Source organism: Euwallacea fornicatus, chromosome 16 (assembly GCF_040115645.1).
Source record: "Euwallacea fornicatus isolate EFF26 chromosome 16, ASM4011564v1, whole genome shotgun sequence".
Classification (NCBI taxonomy): Eukaryota; Metazoa; Arthropoda; class Insecta; order Coleoptera; family Curculionidae; genus Euwallacea; species Euwallacea fornicatus.
This window is the reverse complement of record NC_089556.1, coordinates 2,602,362-2,627,651: the sequence shown is the minus strand read 5'-3', so window position 1 is coordinate 2,627,651 and position 25,290 is coordinate 2,602,362. Positions and strand designations below refer to the sequence as shown.

General features: G+C 35.7%; 1 protein-coding gene and 2 long non-coding RNA genes across 3 annotated transcripts; 1 reads left to right on the top strand and 2 right to left on the bottom strand.

The window, feature by feature from the left end:
• Positions 1–248: 248 nt before the first annotated feature.
• LOC136343978 (uncharacterized) lies at positions 249–1,039 on the bottom strand. The gene is made up of 3 exons (XR_010732890.1): positions 975–1,039; positions 572–706; positions 249–376 (listed from the first exon to the last, which is right to left on the bottom strand). It is a non-coding gene; the product is annotated as an uncharacterized lncRNA (long non-coding RNA).
• Positions 1,040–7,792: 6,753 nt separating this feature from the next.
• On the top strand, positions 7,793–9,441 carry LOC136343919 (uncharacterized). Its single transcript, XM_066290925.1, has 3 exons — positions 7,793–8,113; positions 8,174–8,364; positions 8,850–9,441. The coding sequence occupies exons 1-3, from the start codon at positions 7,912–7,914 to the stop codon at positions 9,348–9,350; spliced, it is 894 nt and encodes a 297-aa protein (XP_066147022.1). The 5' UTR covers positions 7,793–7,911; the 3' UTR covers positions 9,351–9,441.
• Positions 9,442–21,998: 12,557 nt separating this feature from the next.
• LOC136344250 (uncharacterized) lies at positions 21,999–22,510 on the bottom strand. Its single transcript, XR_010732932.1, has 3 exons — positions 22,331–22,510; positions 22,142–22,273; positions 21,999–22,085 (listed from the first exon to the last, which is right to left on the bottom strand). It is a non-coding gene; the product is annotated as an uncharacterized lncRNA (long non-coding RNA).
• Between the last annotated feature and the right edge of the window lie 2,780 nt (positions 22,511–25,290).

Here is a 25,290-nt window from a genome sequence, read left to right as displayed (position 1 = left end):
GCTGTGGTTGCGACATCAAGATAACTCCCTAAAATTTAGTTATTGATTCTTGATATATTGTAATTACGGTTTGGTCGGCGATTACCTAAAACTGTAATTGAAAGAAGCCCTAGGTTGACTGCTATTGAAGGAACGGTTCCAAAATAGCCTCTAACTGTTGAATTACTAATTTGTCCTATGTAGGAAGGTGCAGAGGCAAAATAGAGGGCATCCCCTACTCCAGCTAGAAGCGTTGATATGTAGAAATACCACTTTAAAGTGGCAAATATGGTTAAAAGCCAACTAATAGAATGAGGTATTCCCATAAGCCAAAACGTTTTCTTGGTGTCGAGAAACTCGCCCACGAAGAACAGTAATATGGTCGTACCAAACATCCCTAAAATGAACGATTATTTATATGAACTATATTTTTTCTAATAGCTTGAAACAAGTTTTGGACCGGTTTTTGATCATTTCTGGGGATTTTCAGTAAGGTAAATTTCGTTCAACCAATGTTACAGTTATCGGAAGCTCAATATGGAATTCGTATGATTGGATGCGATTGAAAAACCTGTCTTTAGGTGGTAGTTACCAACTGGATGAAGAATAATGAAGTATGATGCTTCTTCCTCTGATATATTGTAGTTGACCTTATCGGTGGTGATTACAACACTGAAGGGAGAACTCCAGGAAAACAACAGTCCTGTGCTCAAAGGGGCAAGGCTAGCTAAATAAAAATATGCACAATTTGAAAAAATACAATTATAATACAATTAACAATATAAAAAATATAAATAATTTTAAAAAAAATCAAATTAATTGAATGTATCGATTCTAATGTTGTGAAAGATTTTGTAATAAAAACTACTAGAAGAATGTGCATCGAATTTCTCAAGGTTCCCTTTTTCTTCAATAAAACATGCCACATTTTAGTGATTTAATTTTGTGTAATAATGAGGAAACGATAGTGTATCTAAGGACCATCAGATACTTACTAATAAGAATTGTCAAAATTTGGGGCCAATTCTTGCCATCACCCCTAGTTTGGTCCTGCATTTTCCTCATATGCACTGTATCTCTATGGTTCTGACATCACGGATATTTTAATTTTACCAGAAAATATTGATGAATAGCTTATATAACATAAAAACCTCTTTTATTTAAATATCTAATTATTTATTTCAGCTTTAGATAAAATCATCACATTAGACTGGGTCTTATACGTCGAGAGGAAGATAGAGCTCATTTCCAATAAGTGGAGAAGATGGAGAGATAGTTGTGCGACCCATTTCCAATAGAAAACGTCATAAATATAGAGCTGAAAAGGCTCCTTACCGACATACTCGGAAAATTTTCAAATACGTTAAAGTTTCAAAATCTTTTATAATCTTTTATTTACAGCTTTTAAAGCTTATAAGGTATATCTGGTCCAAAATTTGGACGAGTAGTATAATACGATTCGAGTTATAGATAATATGACGTCTTAGTTGGAGTTGACAATCTACAGGGCGATGGATTTTTTTGGTTCAAGGCCCCATTTGATGTTCAGTTACTATGTAAAAATTGTATACAAGATTTTAAAAAGATATTCTACGTTCAAAAACATGGCAAAAAGTTCATGTGAAATCAGGTTCAAGAAAGCTTAGATAAAGAAATACAGGATGTTAAATGTTAAAAAAAAATTAGCTAGCTTTGCGTTCAGCTGATTTCGTCAACCGTTTTCCAGGTATTTGTAAAATTTCTAAGTGGGGCATGGCGTTTTTACATCAACGAGCCTGAACTTTCTAAAATTTTTCGCATAATTTGAAAGCTTTAGAATACTCATATTGGAAATTTACTAGTGAAACTGTATTTTCGTTATTTTGCAGATTATTGGCACACATCGGGAAATAGGAGACACCACTCCGAGACTTTTAAGTTTTAAAATAGATAGAGAAATTTAAATTTTGCAAATTGAACACTCGGTGGCGGAACAAAAGAAAGTTTCGGAAGGTTTGCCGAATAATTCTACATGACTTTCCATGTACTCCGAAGGAATACTTCCAAACCACTTTCAGACATTTTCTAAGGATTCTTTGGCAATACGGATCGTTTAAAAAATCTGTAATAAGCCGGTTTAATATTAAATCCCGAAAGATCGCTTCGTGAAAGTGAATATTTTACAGGTATTCCGAAATCAACAACTCTCTTTGTTTCCGGTGAACCAAGATACCATCTCGTTAAATTTAGAGTTTGTATATAGGAAAATGTGCAGATGATCAGAAATTTCCACATAAAATTACGTGAACGGATGGGTCTTAAGTGATAATTAACGGCATTTTCCGTAAAAGAAATACGCATCAACGGTCCGGGGAAAGTCCCCGTGCCAACAGATTTACGCATCACCAACATCGCTATGTCTAGTTGACCGTGAGATCAATTTTCAACTTTTAGATTTTTACCGGGTTTAGATTGTACTCTTCAAAAATGGAAAAAACATCGATAAATTGCTCCATACCCGAAAACGAATTAGAAATGCTGACAGTCATCGCATCTACCTTTACCAGCCTATGCATGAAATATGACTCAAGAGGCGGTCATTTTCAATGTTTGATTTCGTGAATGTATTATTTGTGCCTCTCGAGACCGAATTGCCATGCCAGCTGCAAACCGACACACTGTTATCGATTTCCACTGAAGTTGAATAGTTTTCCCGCCAGCACGGTATGAATAATGACCATACTCTCATTCAATTACTGCATTCTTCACTTGGTATCCATGAAAATGACAGCCCACGAATTTGGGCCAAGTCGAAACAACGGGGTGCACGTATCAAGAACACAATTCGTAATTGCTCCAATTAAACAGTTAACCGAATGTTTCGTAAACATTCAATAAGGCGAATTAAGTCCCGACAAGCGGTGGTTTGCTTTAGTTGTTTAGTAACGCTGAGGGTGTAATTAGTTTAAGAACTTTCGTCAAAGAACATGAGAGGTTTGGCTCTATTAGCATAGTTTCTAACAGGCAGCGCATCTAAGGTAATTAAATGTTATTGCAAGCGTTGTTTTGGATATCGTATTGCAATGTGGGAAAATGGCTTCTGATATCGGCAAGCACCATTGGTAAGGTCACCTCTTTTATCGCACTAGGTTGGTAACAGGTACAAAAGAAGGCAACGTGAATGAAAGTGATGGTAAAACCCGCAGACTTTGATCTCGCTGGAGAGTATGGTTTGTTATCCTAAAAGCATTTATTCCGAGTCTGTGCAAATGCACCCGATCGTTCCTCGAGCGCATCTCCACGTGGGATTTCGCCATCTCTTGCGTCGCTTAAAAATTCCTACGTTAATGATGTTTTAGTGAAATTAGTCTCTCGAATTTCTAATAATCCCCATGAATGCTTTGTGGAAGCCTGCTAATTTCTTTAAAAAATTGAGGGGCGCTGGGTTAAGTGATCCTCCAACCTGTTGGATTTTAGACATGTCCCTAACTAATCCTTAGTTTTTTATTTTACGCACTCTATTGGTGTCTGGAATTCAGGTTCTATTTCAGAGATCGACGACAGAGCGTCAAATTTCATGGAGACCATAAAGACTTCTCCCGCACACACTCCAAAGAAAAGTGAACAATGAAGTGAGGCAATTCCCGCCATGCCGAATTTTAACAGTACTATTGGACCATACAATCAAAAAGCAACCTACTGAATTGTGAGAAGTGGTCGAGGAAGTCCCAAATGAGGCTATGATATATACAGGGTGATTCCAAAGTGTGTTCCCATATTTAAGGAACTGACTGTGTGGATTTTTCTAAGAAGGAAATATTATATAACCACATGTCCTAATAGGAGTGATTTTCGAAATACAGGGTGTTAAATATTAATAATTTATTTTTCGTATTTTCAAAATGACGCCCAGATATTTTATTGAAATTCGGTATACCTACACAGTAGGCCAAACGATACATTTCCCTTCAATTTAAAGAAATATTTTTATAGGGGAATGAGAGGTATGCCACTGATGTTTTCCAAAGTGAATACATTTTTTGAATAACTAACTCAAAATACACCAAAAATCGCTAATATTTTCTTGATACGATTAGTCGTTTTTTGAGAAAATCATAAAATATTGCCTCGTTGATGAACATATATTTAAAATAATAGAAAATAGATAAAATTAGCCATGGAAAATATCTTTGAAACACTTCATGGGGAAAAGGATAGATGCAGTATTATGGCAAATGGTGGCCATTTTCATCAATTGTAAGTAATGTATCCAATTTGGAAAGTACCAGCGCTGTGTCTCATTCCTCTATAAGAATTAACATAATAACCCGCACACACGTGCATGGATACAGCGTATGTACTGTTTGGACCACTACATATAGTACTACTAAACATATAGGTATAATCAGTTTTAATAAAATATTTTGCGCCATTTTGAAAATACGAAAAAAATATTTTATTTTTCTTGATATTTAACATTCTGTGTCTCGGGAATGGATCATATTAGGACATAAAGTCCCTCAAAAAGTATTCGTACAGCTAAAAAAATCCGTAAATCGTAATTTTCGACTGATTTTGTTGAAATTTTGTATGACGAAAATTTAAACATAAACTCAGTTTACGTGTTCGAGAAACTTATGAAAATTTAATTTTTAGAGTGCTTTTCAGGATCTTCAAAAAATTCTGTTTTGAAAATTTCTCGTGCGGTGGAAAATTTTCCATTAAGGTTTTAATAATCTTGTAGAGGGGATTTTTTCTACATGTATCCTGAAAATTATCATGAAAGTCAAACCACAAATAAGGAAATTGCTGGTATTTAAAATCGTCAAAAAAGTCTAAATTCCATTATTTTGCGTGAAAACCGTCAACTTTTTAGCGATTTTAAACGGCTGCAACTTCCCTTATTTCTGATTCAACTTTGACCAAATATTCAAGATATATGTAAAAATCCCCCGTACAAGATTATTAAAATCATATTGAAAAATTTCCATTGCAGAAGAAGTTTCCAAGACGGAGTTTTTTTAACCCTCAAAAGCACTTTAAAAATTAAATTTTCAAATGTTGCTCGAACACGTAAATTGAGTTTAGATTTGGATTTTCATTATACAAAATTAGAACAAAATCAATTAAAAACTATGGTTTATAGAACTTTTTTTCGGCTGTATGAATACTTTTTTTGAATGATTGTACGTTTATATAATATTCTCGTCTTAGAAGAATTCAAAGAATCTGTTCTTTAAATATTGGAATACTTTTAAAGACAACCCTGTATGTAGAGTGTTTCCTGACCAAGTTACTTAAATTTAGGGAGATAGTCCTTGGTTAAAAATTTAAAAAATATATAAGCATTTGTCTGTAATCGTTTTATTTTTGACACACAGGGTGTTGAAATTTATTAAAAAAAACATGTTTTACTGCTTGTTAAAAAATTAATAGGCAGATTTCATGAAATTTTCTTCATTTAATAACAAAAGTATATAGTGTTTTTTAAAAATGATCAGGCACATTGACGAGGTTTTGGACTTTTACACATAAATAGTAACGCACAATAGATTTTTGCAGTTTGCACAATTATTTCGAATAGAGCAACTAAAAATACTGCTTCCCTGTCTTCATGTTCTTTCGTATCTTATTGCTTAACGGGTTGTGCATAACATTATTGCACATAAAACATTTTTTAATGTATTTTATATTTTACGAAATTTCACAATCCCCCTTTTTGCTATGACACGCACGAGTCTTATGACGAGCAGCGAAGAGCAGAGTAAAGCAGTGATTGATTACACATTTACTGCGAATTTCAGTGTTTTCATATTTACGAAAAACTTTATTTATTTTGTAAAATATGCGGTATTTTATGCACACAATGCATATTTAGTACGTTGCAGTCATACCTCAGCAGTGTATGACCCACATTCTTTAGAAAAATCATATTCAAAGTGTACATGATATGTAACATAACAGCTGTAGCAACTCACTAACCCATTTCGCGCTTACTGTTACTTGCTTATTTTGCATTTTGGCATTTGGAATTATGCTAATACGAGCATGTCTATTTGCAGAAGGGCTTGAGAACATAGCCACGTTGCACGACATGCAATTCACCTATTATTAATGCGACATGTGCAACAGGGTCGAAATTGGTTTGTCCGTTTAAATAAAATAACGTAGAAATGTCTAAAATTAGGGCCAAACTAATTATACAAAACAATGAATTTAATAAACCAAAATGTGCCTCAATTAATCATAAATGTCTTTCTTATCTCTGTTGAAGCTTTCAGCCCAATAATAGAAGTACAATTGTGGCTAAACAATGGAGAAGGCAAATCCTCGATCGATAATGTTTTACCCCCCAACGGTGTTCTTCTCGAAATGTTTGCAAATATCTTTTTCCAGAAATTCTGTGCTTTCTCTCTTAGATCTGGCCTCCCTTATAGTGTTCTTTTTAGCACTGCTAGTGCTGTTTGTCACCAGTTTGCTGGGAGCTATTGCACAACTCAAGTATCTAGGCTCAAGTCTCTCCTCATCTGTGGTACTACTTTACACACTTCAAGTTGTGCGACTTGCATTTTCCGGATATGAAGTTATTCGAACTAGTTGTTTATTCAGACAAGAATTTAGAGCACTCGTAAAGAGCTTACAAAGGGTTTATATGGAGATGATGGGGGATACCGGTAAACCAGCGCAGACAAAGGCTTGGTTTTATAGATATTTTTGTATCCAAGTTGTGGTAATAATTGTAAAAGTTCTGCTGTCCGTTTTTGAACGAAGAGCGGAATATCCACTTCCATTGGTTTTGGGAGAACAATTTGAAACAATTTTTGCAACTACATCGACTATGCAGCTCACCTGTATGCTGTTTGCTATAGGGGACACTCAGACTCTGATCAATTATCGTCTACGACGATTTGCGATTAGTAATCCAAATAAAAAATATTTAAAGTTAATTAAGGATGAAACCGGGAGTGTTATGCAATTCTATAGTTCCTTAGCCGATATAATTGAACGCTTGAACACATATGCAGGGCCTATTTTGTTAATGAATGTTGCTAAAGTTCTGCTAAGTTCAATAACATATCTCTTCTACGTATTGAGGCTCTTAAAGGAGTTTAGGGTATTTACCGATAACTTGGGGCTTATTTTGAACATTGCAACAAACTTCCTTCATGCCTTCGTAAGTAGCAACTTATTCATATTAAGGGCAAATAAGGAATTATTCGTTATTTTCAGATCAGCATCCACATGCTATCGTTCGCGGGACACATTGTGAAAGAAAACGTTAAGAAGACATATATGACAATTTACGAGATACAGCAACACCTCCCAGTGGATAGCAAGAGAGGACTTTTGGAAGACATTAATGGTAATTTAACGCTTTTGGAACATACGGTTAGATGTAGATTCTTCAATATATCCGGTGCAGGCTACTTGAACGTAGATTATTCACTATTTTTTGAAGTATTGTCTGCTATTTTATCTTTTGCCTTTATATTTCTGCAATGTATTTTCTTAAAGTAGAATGTTTCTGTCGGGCAGATAAAAGAGCCAAAGATTGTTTTCAACGGCACTCGGTTCTAGTTTATCTTAAATTTAAATCAGTCATCTTTAACCGCATGGTCATACTAACATTACGTTAAAAGTGCAATATACAACTGAACAAGACAATCCAGCTGGATGCTTCTGGAAAAATACGCTTACGATGAACCATGAATAATAAGTGACTGGAACAGACCCGTCCAGTTGCTCGACGCCGTCTTTGAGATATTCTGGGCTTTTCTGTGTGTGATTTTAAATTTATCTGCATCATTTTTAGCGCAAGTTACACTTAAGACATTTTCCTTTGAAGGTACTTTTCAGCACCTTTTACTTCTTGTTACCTTAAGGTCTTTGTTTGACAGTTATCACTTTAATCAAATCTCTTGTCAATTCCTAAAAATTGTTGTAATAGAAAACATGGATGAATTAGTATTAAATTTCGTGAAATTCCTGTCAAGTACCGTCGTTTTTCGTATTATCTCCTACCCGAATTTCGCCATAGAGATCCTTTTAGCCACGGTAGTCTGCGTCAGTCAAGCCTTACTCATCTTCGAAATCAACACTTTAGTAAGGAGGACCAAAGCTAAGACCAAGCTCCGAATGAAACATCCAATAAAAGGTTTTTGCTTCACTCAAGCTCAACTTAACAATATTATTTGTTGCCTGGCCCTTTTTTTAGAAGCCGAAAGTATATCTTTTCATAGCTTGGTTGCAATGAAGACCTCCACGCGGGCCTTCCACGATAAACCGGATATTTACCACATCTACAGCTCAATAAAGCCAAAGAAGAGATTTGACGGTAAAGACAGGAACTTCGGATGGGCGGTATCTACAGGGGACTCGGTGATGAGGCACACGTTTTCAGATAGAGTAAGAATAGTTCTATTTCAGAGGAAAATTGATTGATGTATATTTTACCCCTGAGGGTTAATGTATTGATATCCTGACAACTTTATCAAGATCACTTTCGTAGAGACGGGAAGACCGTTACTCTGTTCTGGAGTTATCTTGCTAAGCAAAGTTATCAGGAGTTCGATGTGTTCTAATGTAGTGATCTTAAGACCCTTTGTAAAATCGTTATAACTCCCTCCTCCATTAGTCTTTTATATCATTGACAAGCAAGAAATAGGTAGACACTAAGATTTTTTAAACTTCTATTTTTGGGATAGCCCTAAATAATTTAGAATCTGCAGCATGATCTTTAAGGAGGAACTGCAGGGCTTAACAATGTAACAGTGTTCATGATATCAAATAATTATCAAACCTTAAACCATTTTGGTGGACATATATTCTTAGCTTTTCCTTTGCAATTTCCCCCAAAGCGAACTAATCCAGCATTCATCTCTCGTTCTCAGGTGGAGTACCTCCTCTCGACTACCCCTTCTGAATACGTGAGATGCGATCTTGCGCGTAAAAGCCGTGAACAAAGTCTGCGTTCGTGTCTCCAGTCCCTCAAGTTCCTTCTCGAAAAAGCATTGAACAACGATGAAGACGACAGCATTAACGTGTCCAAGACCCAAAACAGCGTCAACACCCCCAACGAAGGGTTTGAGCTTGAGCTGACCAATGACTATGCCCAGATCAATAAATTTGCCTCGTCCAGTCTGCAAAGTCCGATGGAACAGAAGGCACCGAATCACTTCTTGAAGTCCCCACTTGATCCTGAGAAATTGATGTCCTGGATGTATCAATGCTCAAATGTGAACATTTCTAAGAGCAACTCTGACATGAGACCAAAAACAAAGACTCATAATGAGGAGGATGATGGGAAGGATGTAGGACGGTGTTTGGCGCTTAAGTCTAGCGAATCGTTGAGCGAGATATACAGAAAGAAAAGGACAACGAGCGGTTTATGAGTAAAATGGGAGATCTCATCAATTAATTTAGTATACTTTTTGGCTCATTGCATATCGATTTTCATAATAAACTCCTCAAACTGCGTTCTAATTAATTGGAATTACTCCAGAGCTATAAGCATCATTTCATTTTTAATTTGATCGTTAGTCTTGTAATTGAGGCAATAATGCTCAAAGCGAGAATTACATGTAATGTGTAGAGTTTAAATCGTAGATGTACAACTAGGTCTCGAGTCATTTGCTTTGTTGAGTATTTTAAGTCAGTACGTTTTGATTACGTAAAATTTAATCGAGCTCTCATTTATATTCGGAGTTATTATTGAGTCATTTAACAAAGTTATTTTGTGTTTCTCTCTTAATCTCATTATTCAGACACTTACCTAAAATGATGTTAAAGCTCCAGAACTCGACCTCCTTTCTGCATGTCCGGCAATATTCAGTGATTCCGGTTATCGCCTCTTAGCCGCTTTACTGAGTACGAAAATCGACTAACAGTTCTAACTATCTCGTTATTCCTGTTCAGTTTAGATGTATATAAAGACTACATTTTTTTAATTTGCGGTTTTGATTGAGTTTGAATCGTCATGGGTACCACTGTATGAGTTGCTACATTCCCGAGCACTACTGGTCATGTAAGTACAGTCACTTACAACGTTTTTTTTTTCTTCAAATATTTCTTTAAAATCACGAAAAAATGTTCACAAAAGGTATTTATTTTTAATTTTGTTTGATTTGGTCAAAAACAATTTGATATAATCGTTTTAAGCGTCTTTTTGTAGCGCGCGTGACCGCTCTCATAACTTCTTAGGGTGCAATCGCTGTAGGGTTAAATCAAGGGTGTTTAACTTTGCTTCCAGTTAGGCATAAAACTGTATTAATAGTTTTCCAATTTTCGTTCACAGTGAAGGAATTTTATTCCTGCAAAACATGCCCAGAACTTATTCATTCGTGAGTAACAAGCATATTCGCTTCATTTCGGTTGAATTCAATACAACATAACGCGATGATTGATGGAGGTTAGCAACGAAATTGGAAATTACCTTTATTGAGAATCTACAGCGATAAACCTCTCCGGCACAACAGCTCAATTTTGTGGATTGAAATATATTTCCTTAATTCCGTTTTATTCTATGGAAAGCGTTTTTTTCCCCTTTGTTCTTATCGATATGCCACGGGGCACAATTATGATGGAAATGAGACAATAGGAAATTATACCCCAAAGGACTTCGGGGAGCAATTGATTCCTCTTTTGTATTAATTCACTCTTAGATTAAGTTATTTAATTTATCAGTTTCACTTTAAAGTAAATTTTTGAATTTATAAGTGTGCGAAACTTTTCCTTATAGGTGAAACCAGCATTCTGCGGCTTTTGGAATGATGGCATTCAAGTTAATGGGCCTTTGATGGGGGTGTAAGTCACGGTGATGACCGCAACCGCTGTTATATGAATATTGAAATAGGCACCTTCAAACTAAAACAAGAGATTTACAATTCTGTCTGGCAAACTGCCAATTGTGAATGAGATTCGCTGTGAATATGTAATTATCAAGTATTGCAAGAATAACATGTAGTTTTCAGTTTTTGTCGTTGCGAGGAGAGAATACCACAGCAGAAATGAAGATAACAGAGAGATAAGAGTGTGTGTTTTGCCCCGGAATACAACTACCCGTTTATACCCTGAAGCAAAGGTTCACAAAACAAGGGCCTAGTGATTCGATAATATATACACTTTATTTTGTTAACTGGATATTGCTTAAAACCGCACTGGCTTATAAAAACTGAAGAATATAACGAAAAAACGGAGTGAAGTTATCTGCGTGTGGTTGACAAGAGAATTCGGAAAAAACTGATTGGGAAAATTCTTGAGACTTTTGGTTTCGGCGGTGGTGGCGACCAAGTTCATAATTTTCAGCCTCTCTCCGCCTACTTACTCACCAATCAGAACTGCCGTAGACCGATTCCCACGGTCCGGTGTATTTGTTTTACACAAAATGATGGAAATACAAAACCTTAAAAGGTTTTTGTAATCATCATCCAGAATTAGTGATTTTCGTGAGGCCTGGCCAATGTTACAAAGATTTCTCACGCCCCGGGCCATGTGCGAAATCTGCCCACAGGCCTTCGCGGTGGCGTCCATACAGCCCTCAAGTCTCGTAAACTAGATAAAAGTTGACAACCCACGCATATAACATAGAACAGGTGGGAATTGGCCAAGTCCACCAATAGACTTATGAGCCACCAATAGACCATGTAGACTTATGAGCAATTACTGTTGGCCCTGACAGTGTGGAAATAACGTTTTGTTGGAGAGAATCTAAGCGATCATTAAGCTCAGAATCATTGAGAAAACTGAAGGAAGATCAAACGACCTTTCCTAAGTGATATTGATTATACGAGTCCTCGTCGAAGTAAGTAAGACACTTGTGGTATCTCCCTTTCTGCCTGAATTAACCATAATTTTAAAATTGAAAAAACGAACAAATTCTCGCGTGTTGGCAATTATTATGGACGTTAAAGCTACACAAGCAATGAACTTCCGCAAATAAATGTTTATTTAAATTATTTTTAATTTAGGTATTGTTTATTACAAAGTACAATTTGTTGGTTAAAACGAAGAGGGATCCTGAACTCTCGACATAAATCAGTGAGGAGGGTATCTAAAAAATGTTGGCTTCCAATTTCCGAATAATTTGAATTTGTCCGTTATTTCCCCGAACGCATAATTTGTTAAACACGACTCGGTTTCTTTGTGCTTTAGGAGCTTCGCCGGTATGAATATTGGACCTTGATGCACTGCATGCGGCAAAAATAAAGATGTTTTTTTCCTGCCAGAAAGGCCGCATTTTTCTTCCCAATTCGTTTAAATTTTCATATTTAACACTCCCAAGTCGGTTGATCGTAGAAACAGCAATTGGGTTATTTATTTATTAAAATGCGTCCCCTAACCAGGCGTAGAAGAACCAACGTAACTTGTAAAATGAAATTTTTCATACGCATTGAATTCATCGATATTTGAGTTGTGATTTAACCATAAGCAAAAATTGAATGCCAAGGGAAATATTAAATGTATTTCTACGTCGTATTTTCCTAAAGATTTAAATAAGGTCAAAAGCTTTTCACGCTCAAATAATTTTGTATGTAAAAAAGTACATTTGGTAGCTGTGGCCGATAAAACCAATGGACATATGAACCTTGCGAACTCTTTTACTGTATAAGTTCTGGTTTCAGTGGAAGCGTATGTCCGCCAAATATAAGATAATATTTCTGCATTGACACTATCAATTATTTAACCTTTTGTGGCTATTCAAAATTCAGATTTCAGGGTTTCTTATATTTCTCCTGACCCCTTAAACCAAATAAAGTTCGTGCCTAAAGTTTAATAGCGAAATTGATTTGTTTTGCGAGATGGGAAAAATAGGACGCCAGTCATTCTGGAGCCAGAAAAGACGACGACGTGTCGGCTCTGCCTCCCTTTTCATTCCAGATAATACAGTACAGTTCCTCGGATCCAGAAATGTGTAACTACGAATTTTTTTTAAATGACAATAATCTTTTAGCAAGAAATTCTAATCTAATGCGGTAAAGACTTGAAACCTAATAAGAACAAAATGCATTCATTGTTTTTATTCGGGCAAAGAAGTAACCTGAAAGCTCTGGGTATTGAATAGATTTGTTTGTCTGCGCCGATGGGGCCTTTTAAATGGAAATAAAATTTCGAAATCCATTAGAGATTTCAATTTTAGATTAATTCTGGGAAGAGGTTTAATTACATTTTCCCACGGAAAAAGGCCTTCATGTTAAGAGATAAATCAATCAATTTAGATACATGTGGGCAAATTTGTGCGCTTTCATGTTCCTCAGTAAAATTTACAAGGGCCACCAACCGGTAAAGAAAATTTACCAAGAAAATTTTTGTTGTGGAAGTATACAGGGTGGTCGATTTTTTTTTAAGGGAAATTTCAATCAAGCCTTTATGTTCAGAAACTGTACCAATTTCTCATATAAACTATATAACAAAAAAGCATTATACTTTTTTAAGAATTATTGAGGACGACGAGAGTCATTTTCTAGTCAACCTGTGAGAGTTCACGTCACTCTAATTAATCTTTAGAACTCTACAAAACAATATCGTTAATTTTTCTCTCAGCACTCAAATCCATTAAATTGTAATTATATAATTGTTACCGAAAAATGACGATAATATGTGTTCCACGCAGACACTCACAACGTGTTACAAACTAAACGTTCAATTATCCAGTGGCAAAACCGGATTCTAAAAAGGGGTCATAAATATCCAATTTGGTGGACAAACAAACAAAATTGAATCCATTCATACATACATGTAAGCTAGATGCTCTTACATCTGCGCCCTACGCCTATGAAAGTTTTAACATATCTGGAAATTGTCTATACATGACTGTTGGGAAACTCATCCAGAGTTCAATCCGTCCAGGGTTTTAGTCAAAAATTTGTTGATATCTAAGAAAAACTGTAATTATCTTGAATCTGGTTCGTTTAGAGTTAAAACAAGCTACGCAATGGGCGCCTTATTTAACAAGGCAATGAATGCAGTCTTCTTAGTAATTTTTAACTTTTTGTTTTCATATAAATTCATCTCAGATTTTGTGGCCTCTGTGCTTACTCTTCATCTAATTCCTTCCAGGAAGTTCACGTTTTATGAAGTGATACCTTTTTCCTAAGAACACACACGATTAGCACGCTCCAAACCCAACGGCAAACTTATTCAACTTTGTGGTCCAATATCGAGTTTCTGCATTTTTCAGTATCAACAGAACCAAATATTCTCAATGGAAAAAATTGAGAACTTGCCGCGCAAACCAAAGCTCTCATATGAGCGACTCAGATAAATAATTGGATATGGCTTTGAATATAGACTTCCTTCATTTTGTTTCCATGTGACCCACTGGCTGAAATAAAGGCGAAATATGATGCAGATGAATATTTATCTCCAGAATAAAAAAACTCAAATTTTGGACCTTTGGGAACTGTGTCGATACAACCGATATAATAATTCAAACTAAATAATAAGTAGGTATACCTGGACTATGTGAACTCTAAGGTTGTGCATCTGATAATATTGCAATTCTCGTTTAATTCCAATATATTTAGAAACTGGACACAATATGATGTATAGTTCATAAACTCATGATAATTCGAAATGGCTGCAACCCAATGTTTTATTCAGTTGCAGTTTATTGCTGTTACGTCAGCGCTGAAACTCGAGTTAGTTTATTATATAGTTTACCCGTACGTTTTGAATTATTAGATCATTGTGGCGAACGTTTAGTATCGCATTTTATTACTAATTGGGTGAGAGATATTAGAAACATCAATGAATTTCCATGTAAAACACGAATTTGGTTTTTATTTCAATGATCATCAACCGAATGAAAGTCAAAGTCCTATCCGCACCTCCACGTGGTGATCAATGGATGTCTTCTCTCCCGAGTCCAGGAACTCCAGAGGAGGGAGAGCGAGGTGACACACGCAGAAGACGGAAAGACGAATCTGCAATGGGGAAAACTGGAGAGTGCTTGAACGCAGGCCTATCGAAAGGATGACCCGTCGCGGTATCAGAAATTAGCCCTTCGGGACTAGTACGATCATACGCAAAAGGGCTGTGGATGTTCCAGCCCAGAGGGAAGTATCTCAGGAGAAAAAGCAAACATGTAGAAATCACCTCGATTGCCGAAGAAAAAAGCGAAAATTTCTGTCCGATCCATACATCCAGATTGGTAACACCATGTTACGGGACCAGAAGGGCGTAGACAAAGTGACTGGAAGAAGGAACAGTGGCGTAGTCCCGTAACTTGAAAGAACACAACTCGAGCACGTCGAAGGTTGCCGTATGTTAGTGCCCCTGTGGCGCCAATTTGTGTTCAGAGATGGGTTACGTGCCGGTGCAATCGGCGCATATAAGACATTAGAAGCCATGATGGCGTCATTTTCTTCGACTTCTCTGCTATGGATTAGTGTCTCATTTGCTAAAAAGGGGGAATAAATTGCACTAGTGTAAATTGCCTCTGCTGTTGGCCAATAATGGTTCACTGTACCAATGAGAAACCAATATTGCATTGTCGAAACATCAAATTTGGGCTATGAATGAAATTTTCTTTTAAAAATTCTGCAAATTCAACATTTGATTCTTTTAGTTCTTCGACACATTATAATCACCCCAAAAACTAAATGTTGCATGCAGAAAATCATAGGTATTTGTGTCGTATTTCTTTTGATTCTATTAGCATATTTTTCTCAAATACTTAGAAATCATAGCTATCTCCCTTTAATTTTATTTTCATGCAGAAATTTTGATTGGATCACCCTGTACAAAAGAAGTTCATTTTACAGTGCCGCATTACATATTCGCCTTAGTCAGTTTATGAGTGAGATTTCGTGGTGGCTCAAACCCCGGTTTGTGTTAAATTACTTACGTATTTCTAATTTGGGAAATTAAATTTTGTTATTAATCACTGTTTCCCTCTAAGTTACTTGGTCTAAATAGGGCTTTAATAGAAATGAATGGTCATTAGCTAAGGGCATTTGGGGCCTGTCCACAAATTATTAGGAGAGTGTTAAGGGATTATTAGAAGACACTTGTGAATTGTCTTCTAGAAATATTGCTTTGGAGATATTTTAGGGGTTGTGTAGCCTTAATTTATTTAGGTCGCCAGAAAGGAAAGAGGAAAGGCGGCATTTAATTGTTCAGACAACCAGAATTTCGTTATTTACGGAGAAAACTACTCTAAGAGTTTGCAACCTCAACACCCTGTACATAAGTATTTTTCAGACCATAGATTTTTTACATCAGAAAGTTCAAGTTCACCAATGGACGATGCAGTGACGAAACAACATAATAAATCACGTAAGTAAATAACTTTTCCATTGACTGATTGTTTGTTTAATGTGGACAAAATAGTCGAAAACCGATCATTAATGATCCACTTTAATTTCCCATTATTCAGTTGTTAATCGGCAATGCACGATTTTATTACAGACAAGTACATATACCCAAAATTAACAAGCACGGTAATATCATTATTGACTATTTCTAAAGGTTAATTGCAGAACCGTACATATCCATGTTATTGTAAAAATTAATTCAGGTTAGCAGCAAATTTCGCTTTTGATGCTAATTTTTAATTAACTAATAAAATTGGTGCCCCTTGTTATTACAGATTTATATGGCTGAGTTTTTTTCGAATTTTAACGAAGGGATCTCAGGAACTAATAGAATTTCGAAGTCGGTAAAATGAGTTAAGATTTGCAGTTATGGGAAACCGGTGCAAAAACACATTTATTCCTTTGAAAAAATTGATGGCATATTAAATATTCCACCAAATGCCGTTTCGATCTTCAAAATTACGCCACATTTTCATTTTTCAATATATCAACGCAGCCATTTGTTTTTTTTTTGTTTGAAGCCAAATTTTGGCGTAGTTCGCAACGATTACTGAAGTATTTCGTGCAATACAAAAACTTAATTTTTTTGTGCAGATTGTGATTTTTTAATTTTTTAAAATTTTCTCTGAAGACCTTCTTCTAATAAAAACAGAGTTTTTTTTTTAACAAAAAGTTTGTATCCTCGCCGTAGTTCGGATGTTTTCTCTAGCCATCTTTTCATCAAAATTCTTTGTTTTCTTTTCGTCATCTGATGTTAATGTACTCATCATCTACGGCGCTCTAAATGCTGGGGCGATAATAATATCCGGAATGGCACTCGAGGACATATTTGTCATCCGAACTCTACCTCCAATTTGTAACTAACTTTTCAGTAAAATTAAGTCAAGAGCATGAAAAATGTAATTGCGCAACTCAACGTTGCGCAACGGTTCGATGCACAATTTGTTTAATAAAGCATGAATCTCGTTAGACCACGGACTGAAATTCATTTTACGTTTGCGTTAGGAGAGAATTTTTATTCAACTAATAATAAATAATATACAATAATTTCATAATGTAGAACAACATTGGACAAGTGCCAGACAGGGCACTCGAGCAGTGACCTCTGTGTATTTACTTTCTTTATATGTTTGTTATATTTATTTTTGTATATAGTTATATATACCTAACCATAGTATCAACTTTGACTAAATCAACAATATCAAATATTACTTGGTTAGTTATTTTATTCTCGTTGAATAAAGTTGTTAAAATGAAAAGTTCCCAAGGATGCAGTGTTCGAAAAACCAGGAAATCCTCATTCAAACTGGAACATTCGACCTCTAAAGCACCCCTTATTTCGCAAGCTTGGTCCGTTGCCAGGATCCATTTTATTAATAAATAGGTCAACTTCGAGCTTATGTTTATAACAATTTTGGGGCAGAATTGTCTACAGGCACTAGGAAAAACATGGTGTTCGTTATTATGCATTTTACAGTAAAAATTCATAAATTTCCGGTGGAACTCGACCACCCAAATTTTACACTACATTTCCCTGCAACGTTTGCACATCGGAAATCAGGCAATTTTGGTTTATGCGCATTCATATGCCAATAAAATGTAAACCGCAGATGTGTGGGGATTAATGAAACTTGTCAGCTTTATTCAAATATCGCTGATGGGGGTTTTTGTGATTAAATGCGTATAAAACACACATTAAGGCGTGGCTTAAACTAAGCAGGGATTTTTTCCCAGGGGGGCAATTAATTTATATATTTCATGTTCGTATTAAAAATGGGGTTTACCTTACGCATAATGGTCGAATCGCACAGGTTAAGCACTCGGCTTGATCCGTATTTGAAAAAAGCGTAAAACGGGAAAGGGGATATTTTATCCGGTCTTTTGAAAGTTAAGAGACGATTCGAAGTATCTAATAATATACCGGGTGATTCAAGAAGGTGACTCGTCTTTATAACTTTTTTTTTTTTTAACTTGGAAAGTTGAAACTTGGAGAGAAGTTCCATGAGAATAGAGCCGATTGATTGACATTAATGGCGTTCATCGACCACTTCCGATTTAACCGGAAATTACCTCAACTTTTTATTTTTAAATGGAATGTCGCATTGGTTTTTACTTTTTTGGCATCTAGAGATCATTTTAGTCTAAAAATATATTATTAAAAAAAATTGTTTTTTTGTGGTTTTTTCATGTCGAGCTACGCCACTGAGGCATACGTATTAAGCACAATTTTGGGTCAGAATTATGGGGAAAAATACTAATTTGTCATTTTATTGAGTGCTTTTCCGTTTATAAGTAATTTAAATACCACAAAAACAGTTTGTCTCATTTATCTTCCGTTTTACAAATGACAACATGGTGGCTCATTGCAATTTTCTAAAAGAATTTTTTTTTGTTAATTTTTGATACCGAACACAACGCATGTTCATTTAAAAATGAACCGATCATTCATTAAAAACATTCAAATTTAGAAAAAAAAATTCTGCTTGTAGAAATATTTTATTAAATTATATGGTGTATAAAAGCGCAAGTTAACGCTACTCCTAATAATGAGGAAGGATTAGGAGAAAAAATTCGTAGGGCGACAAATAATATTATCCCCAAATCGATTAAACAACGTTATGAGGAAAACAGTTCAAATCGCCTTTGTTTGCCTAGAACAAAATGGTGGCCATTTTGAACGTCTCAATTAATTACTTGTTGATAACTACAAAAATCAATTTTTTCAAAATTCCACGCCCTGACGAATAACTAATCTCACATTCTAGAGCTATCTCATAAACTGATGTACTTGGATTGCCTTTTAGGATAGATAAAACATTGATTTCCTTGTCTTCACTGATAATAAAGTATCGTTCTTCATTGGCATTTTCCGTTTTCATTTTGTTCATTAACTTTTCAAAATATTGGTGGCCTGGATGATTTCTAAGTGGAAATCTTTCCGCATAAAGAGGCACAGCATCGGAAAGCCGTTGACGACATTCTCCAAATAGTAACAGCATTTCAATTTTTCCACAAAAAATTATATTTTTTAAAATGACTTATTTTTAGACTAAAAATCACCTCTAGAATACAAAAAAGTAAAAGTTTATAGGGAATTCCATTTCAAAATCGAAAATTGAGGTCGTTTCCGATTAAACAAGAAGTGTTAGACAAATGTCATTAATGTCAATTGGCTCTATTTTCATATATGTAGGTTCCCTCCAAATTTCAACTTTCTAAGTTTAAAGACATAAAAGTTAAATGGGTGAGCCCCCTTCTTGAATCACCCGATATAGGGTGTCCCTTTAATAAGATCGTAATTACCGTTAATTGCAACTAAACTATTTGAATCAAAGAAAAAACAGCTGCAGCGTTCGATTCTACGATAAAAAAAAACTCTATAAAAGCCTTTTTTTTATTTTTTCGATGTCTTGTCACGAACGCCTTGTATCCCTGAAACCATAATTATTTGAAATAATTTTGAATGTTATGCTTTAACATCGTAGCTTCAGATGTTTAACACCCTGTATGTTCTGATTTTTTTAGTTTAGCTAATCCCTTATTTAATTCAAAAGTTATGTGATTGTGGAGTGTGCGAATTTTTTTTTAGCAAATTTTGGAAAGTGGTGCGGCCAAAGTTATACCTCACGGGACAGCTTTGAATTTATATATTTTCAAATACTGTGCATCTGGTGCCTAATAATAATCTCGTTATTTTGGCCCAATTATCCTTGCGATCTGCCACTGTCCCATTTACCAATTTCGAGATAACATCGATTATCACTAAAGACGTCTGGTTTTATTGGTACGGACATTAAGGACTTCAGTAACAACGTATTTCCAATGCTAGAAAGGGAGTCTTCGGAATTATGGGCAAATTTTCACCCGATTGATCGATTTTCCATTTAAGTAGATTCGAGTTTCCTTGATTGAGATATACAAAGTAGCAAACGAGCCAAGTTAGGTGGGTTACGAAACCGCAGATACGTGTATCGGGCCTTTGGGAACCGACTCGGATAAGTTTCAAGATTTGCAAAACTAGACACACCGATTTTCGATATATTTTAATGTGATTTAGTCATGTCGGACGAGTTTCACTGGAAAATTTAAGACATGAATGCGGGCTTATCTTGATTTTAAGGAAATATTTGCATTTTGATAATTGAGTTTTTGAAACTTCCGCGTGTCTGATAAACTTATTCCCACGTTCTCCCGGATACGAGATAAAGTTTATGATATTCGGAAAGTTCCTAACAGTTGTCGAAACAACTGGCGACGCTTGAATTATTATTTGACTTTATTTCAGCATATCCAGTTGCTGCTAGTTTGAGGAGCAATTTGTTATAAAACGGGTTTTGATGAAGTAGTTCGCGTGTTAAACCTTATGAATGGCTTAAACCAAAGTGAGGCATTCTGATGTCACTGACCTCATAATTGAGCTTCATATTTGAGAAAAAGCGTGCGCAAAATGTCATGAAACATACATAGCTCCAAACTTTTACGACTTTCTTGGTGGTCTGGGCTAAAACTCAATTAACCGAACTTTTTCTCACAGAGCTCACCACTATTTATTGAGCGGTTGTAGCTCCCAATGCGACGACATTATTTGCTGGGATAAAGATGGCGATTACTATATGGTTATGGTGTAGGGTGGAATATTTAACCCTCATAAAATGTACAGGGTGTCTTAGATGTAAGTGTCAAACATTAACGTCGCTAAAATAGAGGATCTTAGTTTGAACAAGAAACTTAATAGGACTTTGGTCCGTAAGCGTTTTAGAGGTCATCGTGTTAAAGGTTAAAGCTCTTTTTTCTTATTTATTGACTGTTAAAGACATTGTTTAGTTTTGTTTGTTAATTTTGTCGTACTTCTGGCCATTAAGTTACGCCCATGTACATCGGTACGTACCCTAGGAGGGTCCCAGCCATAAAGGCCCTTTATGGCGGACAATTAGGTAATTTTCAGTAACCGCTTTAGACACTGGGTAATTGCTGAGATCTGTAATTCGTGATGTCTGCGATAACTCTATTAAGCCACTAGTATAGTATTTACCCGGAGGTTGCACTTTACAATCACAAGCTCAGGGCTGGCCCACGATGGCTTCTGATAGCAGTGCGCCACTGCACCGACGTCCGCAATTTTAGTACTTAAGAGGCGAATGAAGTACCCTCTTTCTCATTATTTTCCCCATTCCTCATCATGCAATTTCTGTTGTAAGTTTAACTTGCAAAACACCCCTTAACGCGAACTCTCGAGTAGTAATTAGGCCGTTTCGTTATAAATAAGGGAAAATTGCAGTACAGTCCATTTTTGCAAACCAAATTTGCGTTTTCGTGGGACCATTTATCGAAGCAACATTAACATTTATGTATAGCTCCTAGTGTTTTTAAAATAATTTATTAATTAAGCAATAATAGCACCCACATGTTAAGTCAAAACAAAGGAATACTTTTTTATATTTTTAGGAATATATCAGTTTGTTTTGGATATCTCAGAAAACAGTTGAAATGTTTCAAATTTAAAACATCATTTCGTTAGGCTCTAAGGTACATAATTCAGGCCTCGGAAACACACTCACAGGTTTTCCTCTCTGTTATCAGCTCAAGCAAATTAATGGAGTGTGATACAATGTTCCACGTCATGAACATAACTTATTCCCTAGAATCTAGTTCCTTCTCCATTTAATCCACTACTATTTGCAAGATTATTATGCTGCTCCTTCTTATGTGCAACATCCTGCATATACTTACAAAATATTCATGATACCTTTCCATATAGAATAAATTTCTCTCTTTTCGTTTTGGATATGCGTCCAAATGGCACTGAAGATTTTTCTTAGATGATAAGAAAATATATTCTAAATTGTAAAAAAATATTACTCAGCTTTTACCTGTAACTTTCAATAGTATGCCTCTTCTTCTCGAACAATCTTCCGGATTCGCTGACCACAAAGTTTTGCAGGCTTTTTAGTTTTTCGTAGTCTTGACCTATGGTTGGTGTAGTCGTGTGTCACGTTCATTTACTAGTGACGAGTTTAGTTATATACATAAACTGCAATTTAATTCTAATAAATTCATACCTTTGAAGCTTATTTCATGATACTTGGCTTCAAAACGCCCCACACCAATCTCCTAACGAGGTATTCCAAACATCTGACGTCTCATGCTCTTGTCGCTTTATTTCCTTATCAGGGTATTTTTTAACGTGAGTATAGGAATTTCACTGCAATGTATTTCACTATTTTTTGTCTTAAAATAAACCACAGATAAAACTATCTAACAGGTATAGTGGTGATTTGTGAGCTGGTTTAAAGTGGAGTTCTTCCACTGGGATTCCTTGTGAACAGAACAGTTTGCAACACGGTTGCGAGAGATTTTTTACTGAACGTTTCTGACACAACGCATTCAGTAATATCTGTGTAAAAGCTTCACATAAACTATCCTCATACATGGTGATTATACCTGATAGGCAATTCGTCCGATGATTCATTAAGAAATATACATTTATATTTTGTAATTGTATATGAGTCTTTGCCGGTATTCGCAAGTATAGAATATAACTAGACCTTAAATGGTCGGGAAGTCATCCAAATAAATAAGTGCTATCTAGGAGTGATGCCCAGAGTCTCGAATGGCCCACTGTGCGCTCCAACCAGAGATTTCGACTGTATCCAGGATATCCATGTGGCGCCAGTCGCTCTAGAGCGCTCTAACTTTCATCGTCTCCTTTTAAATTGCGCAGATAGAGCCGCATTTTATTCGTAAGAGTTTTCTTTCGCGCGCGGTAAAAGTTTTGTTCCACCGGAGAAGTTCCGAATAACCCTTTTGGGAATATTAGTTATGGAAATTTAAGGTGAGAATAATAGCCTTTTAGGGATTAGCTTCTTCAAAATGAGATTATATCGGTGGTATTTTGGGATAATTTGTTTCAGGCTTATAATTATGATATTAAGCCATTTTTGTGTAAATAAGGCTTCGAGCCGGCGATTCTGATTTTTATCCAACATTAAAAAATATTAAATAACTTAAAAAACTTGAGGTATCTAGTGGATGCAGACACTTGTATTGTATTTCCCTAGAATTACCATTCCCAAAGTGAGGAAACAGTGATAAAATTTATTCCCTTGTTTTCTTATTTCGCAACTTCAATCGAATAGCCTTTGTCTCTCAAAAAGCTACATTGATCAGATTTCTTTCCATTAAAATGCTTTTGTACTTGTATTTTTGCTACTTCTCCATTCTATCATAATAAATATCGACTATTTACTTTTCTAGTTTTGACAAATAGAGGCACAGCAGTATCTCCATTTTACATTTCAGTTGATAAATGGGAACAGTAATAGCACTGATTGCTGCAGTTGTACGGACCCAGTGCCAAGTTTTAGTATGTTACAGTGTACAGTTTGAATTCACACCTGCGATTTAAAGTACTGAAAAGGAGCAGGCGTGATTATTTCGATCACTTAAAGTAGAATACCTAGAGCTAATACCTCAAAACGGTGTTTCAGGCTCTTTAAAAGGGTCGTGTTAATCGCCACTTTACCGTTATGCCTGCTACTCTTAAATCCCTAAAAAACATTACGGTCTATCATCCGAGGCGTAAATTCTTCCTTGAGTTGAAAATACTTGAAGAGCATATAAAATGCTTTAGTTCGTATCCAGATAGTTTTTAAATTATCTTATCAGGATATTTCCATAGCTGCTTTAAGATAGTCACTTTTTCAACTACAATAGAAGTGTCAAAGATAATAATAATTACACATTTTCTATCTATACACTTTAGAGTATCTTCGAGCAAGCAATTCAAGAGTGAATTTTAAATTCCAAAATATGGAAAAAACAACAAACATTGAATATTTTTGGGCAGATGATTGGGCGCTTTTGCAAAGCTTTGACGGTATTTCCTCGAATTTTCATGAGCGTTTGAGTAACCTGATGCAACCCATATGTAGAAACCCGATGGTCCAACTTTTTTTTTCGCTTTTACCTATGTATCCATGAAATTTTTCAATAATATTTAAATAATTCACTCAAACACTTCCTGGCCTGAAGCATTCTGCAGTAGCCAAAACGGGCATTTATTATAAAGCTACCATGGCGACTGTGGACGGGTTTCTTGCAGATGGAAGAAATTCGAGGGAACCGGTAAAATGGCTGAGGTAATGCCTATCTCTTAGCCCCATGTTCTTTTCTTTTTCCATCCTCTCCAGACTACAGCTGCATGTGCGCCTGCCTTTGAATATATGGCCCATGATGCGTATGTACCCATTTTATACACACTCAGGCCTGATGAAACTCGGCAGAGACACATATCCGGTTTGTCCAGCATGTCCTTTCCTTTCTGCTTGGACGCCCAAGAAATTTTGTGGAAAGGCCGTCAACAAGTTTCTAATAAACATTGATTTGGAAATGGCTTGTTGGTTGTTTGGATATGGTAGGCAATGATGCATTATTGAACGAAAATTTTTGGGCTTTCAGTGTTTCTCTTGAGTTTCTTACACGATTTTACCTTTTTAGTTTAAGTGCACTTTCCGAGATACCTTCACAAAAGATAGAAAAAACTGACCAATGCCGTGGAGCCATTAATCACCCTGTGAATTTTAAGATTCAACTGAGAATTTATTTTTTGTTTCTGAGAGTAGAACTCTCCTAGATTTGAAAATATCTTAGGAACTCTAGGAGCTCCAGAAAAAATAACAATTAAGAACCAGTTGTAATTTTCGGACGTATATTGAAATCGATCGAGTGACCAACAGTCCACAATAGCCGGAACTGGACCAATTTTTTTTTTAAGATTTTTCAGAGAGATACATATTTTTTATACCCAGTTAAAATCCGAAAATGACTTTGTAATTTTCAATAACTGACGATATGGCTTCTTCAGTTTTCTGCCTAGGTACGTGCTGAATGGGGTTTATAGGGCGATCAAAGTTCTGCTCTAGCCAGAAGTCAAAGCGTGTACTTGCATGGTGTTCAGGGCTGATTTCCTGTTTGCTCAATCCAGTGTCTCCAGACAATGTTCTATAGAATATTAGGTTTA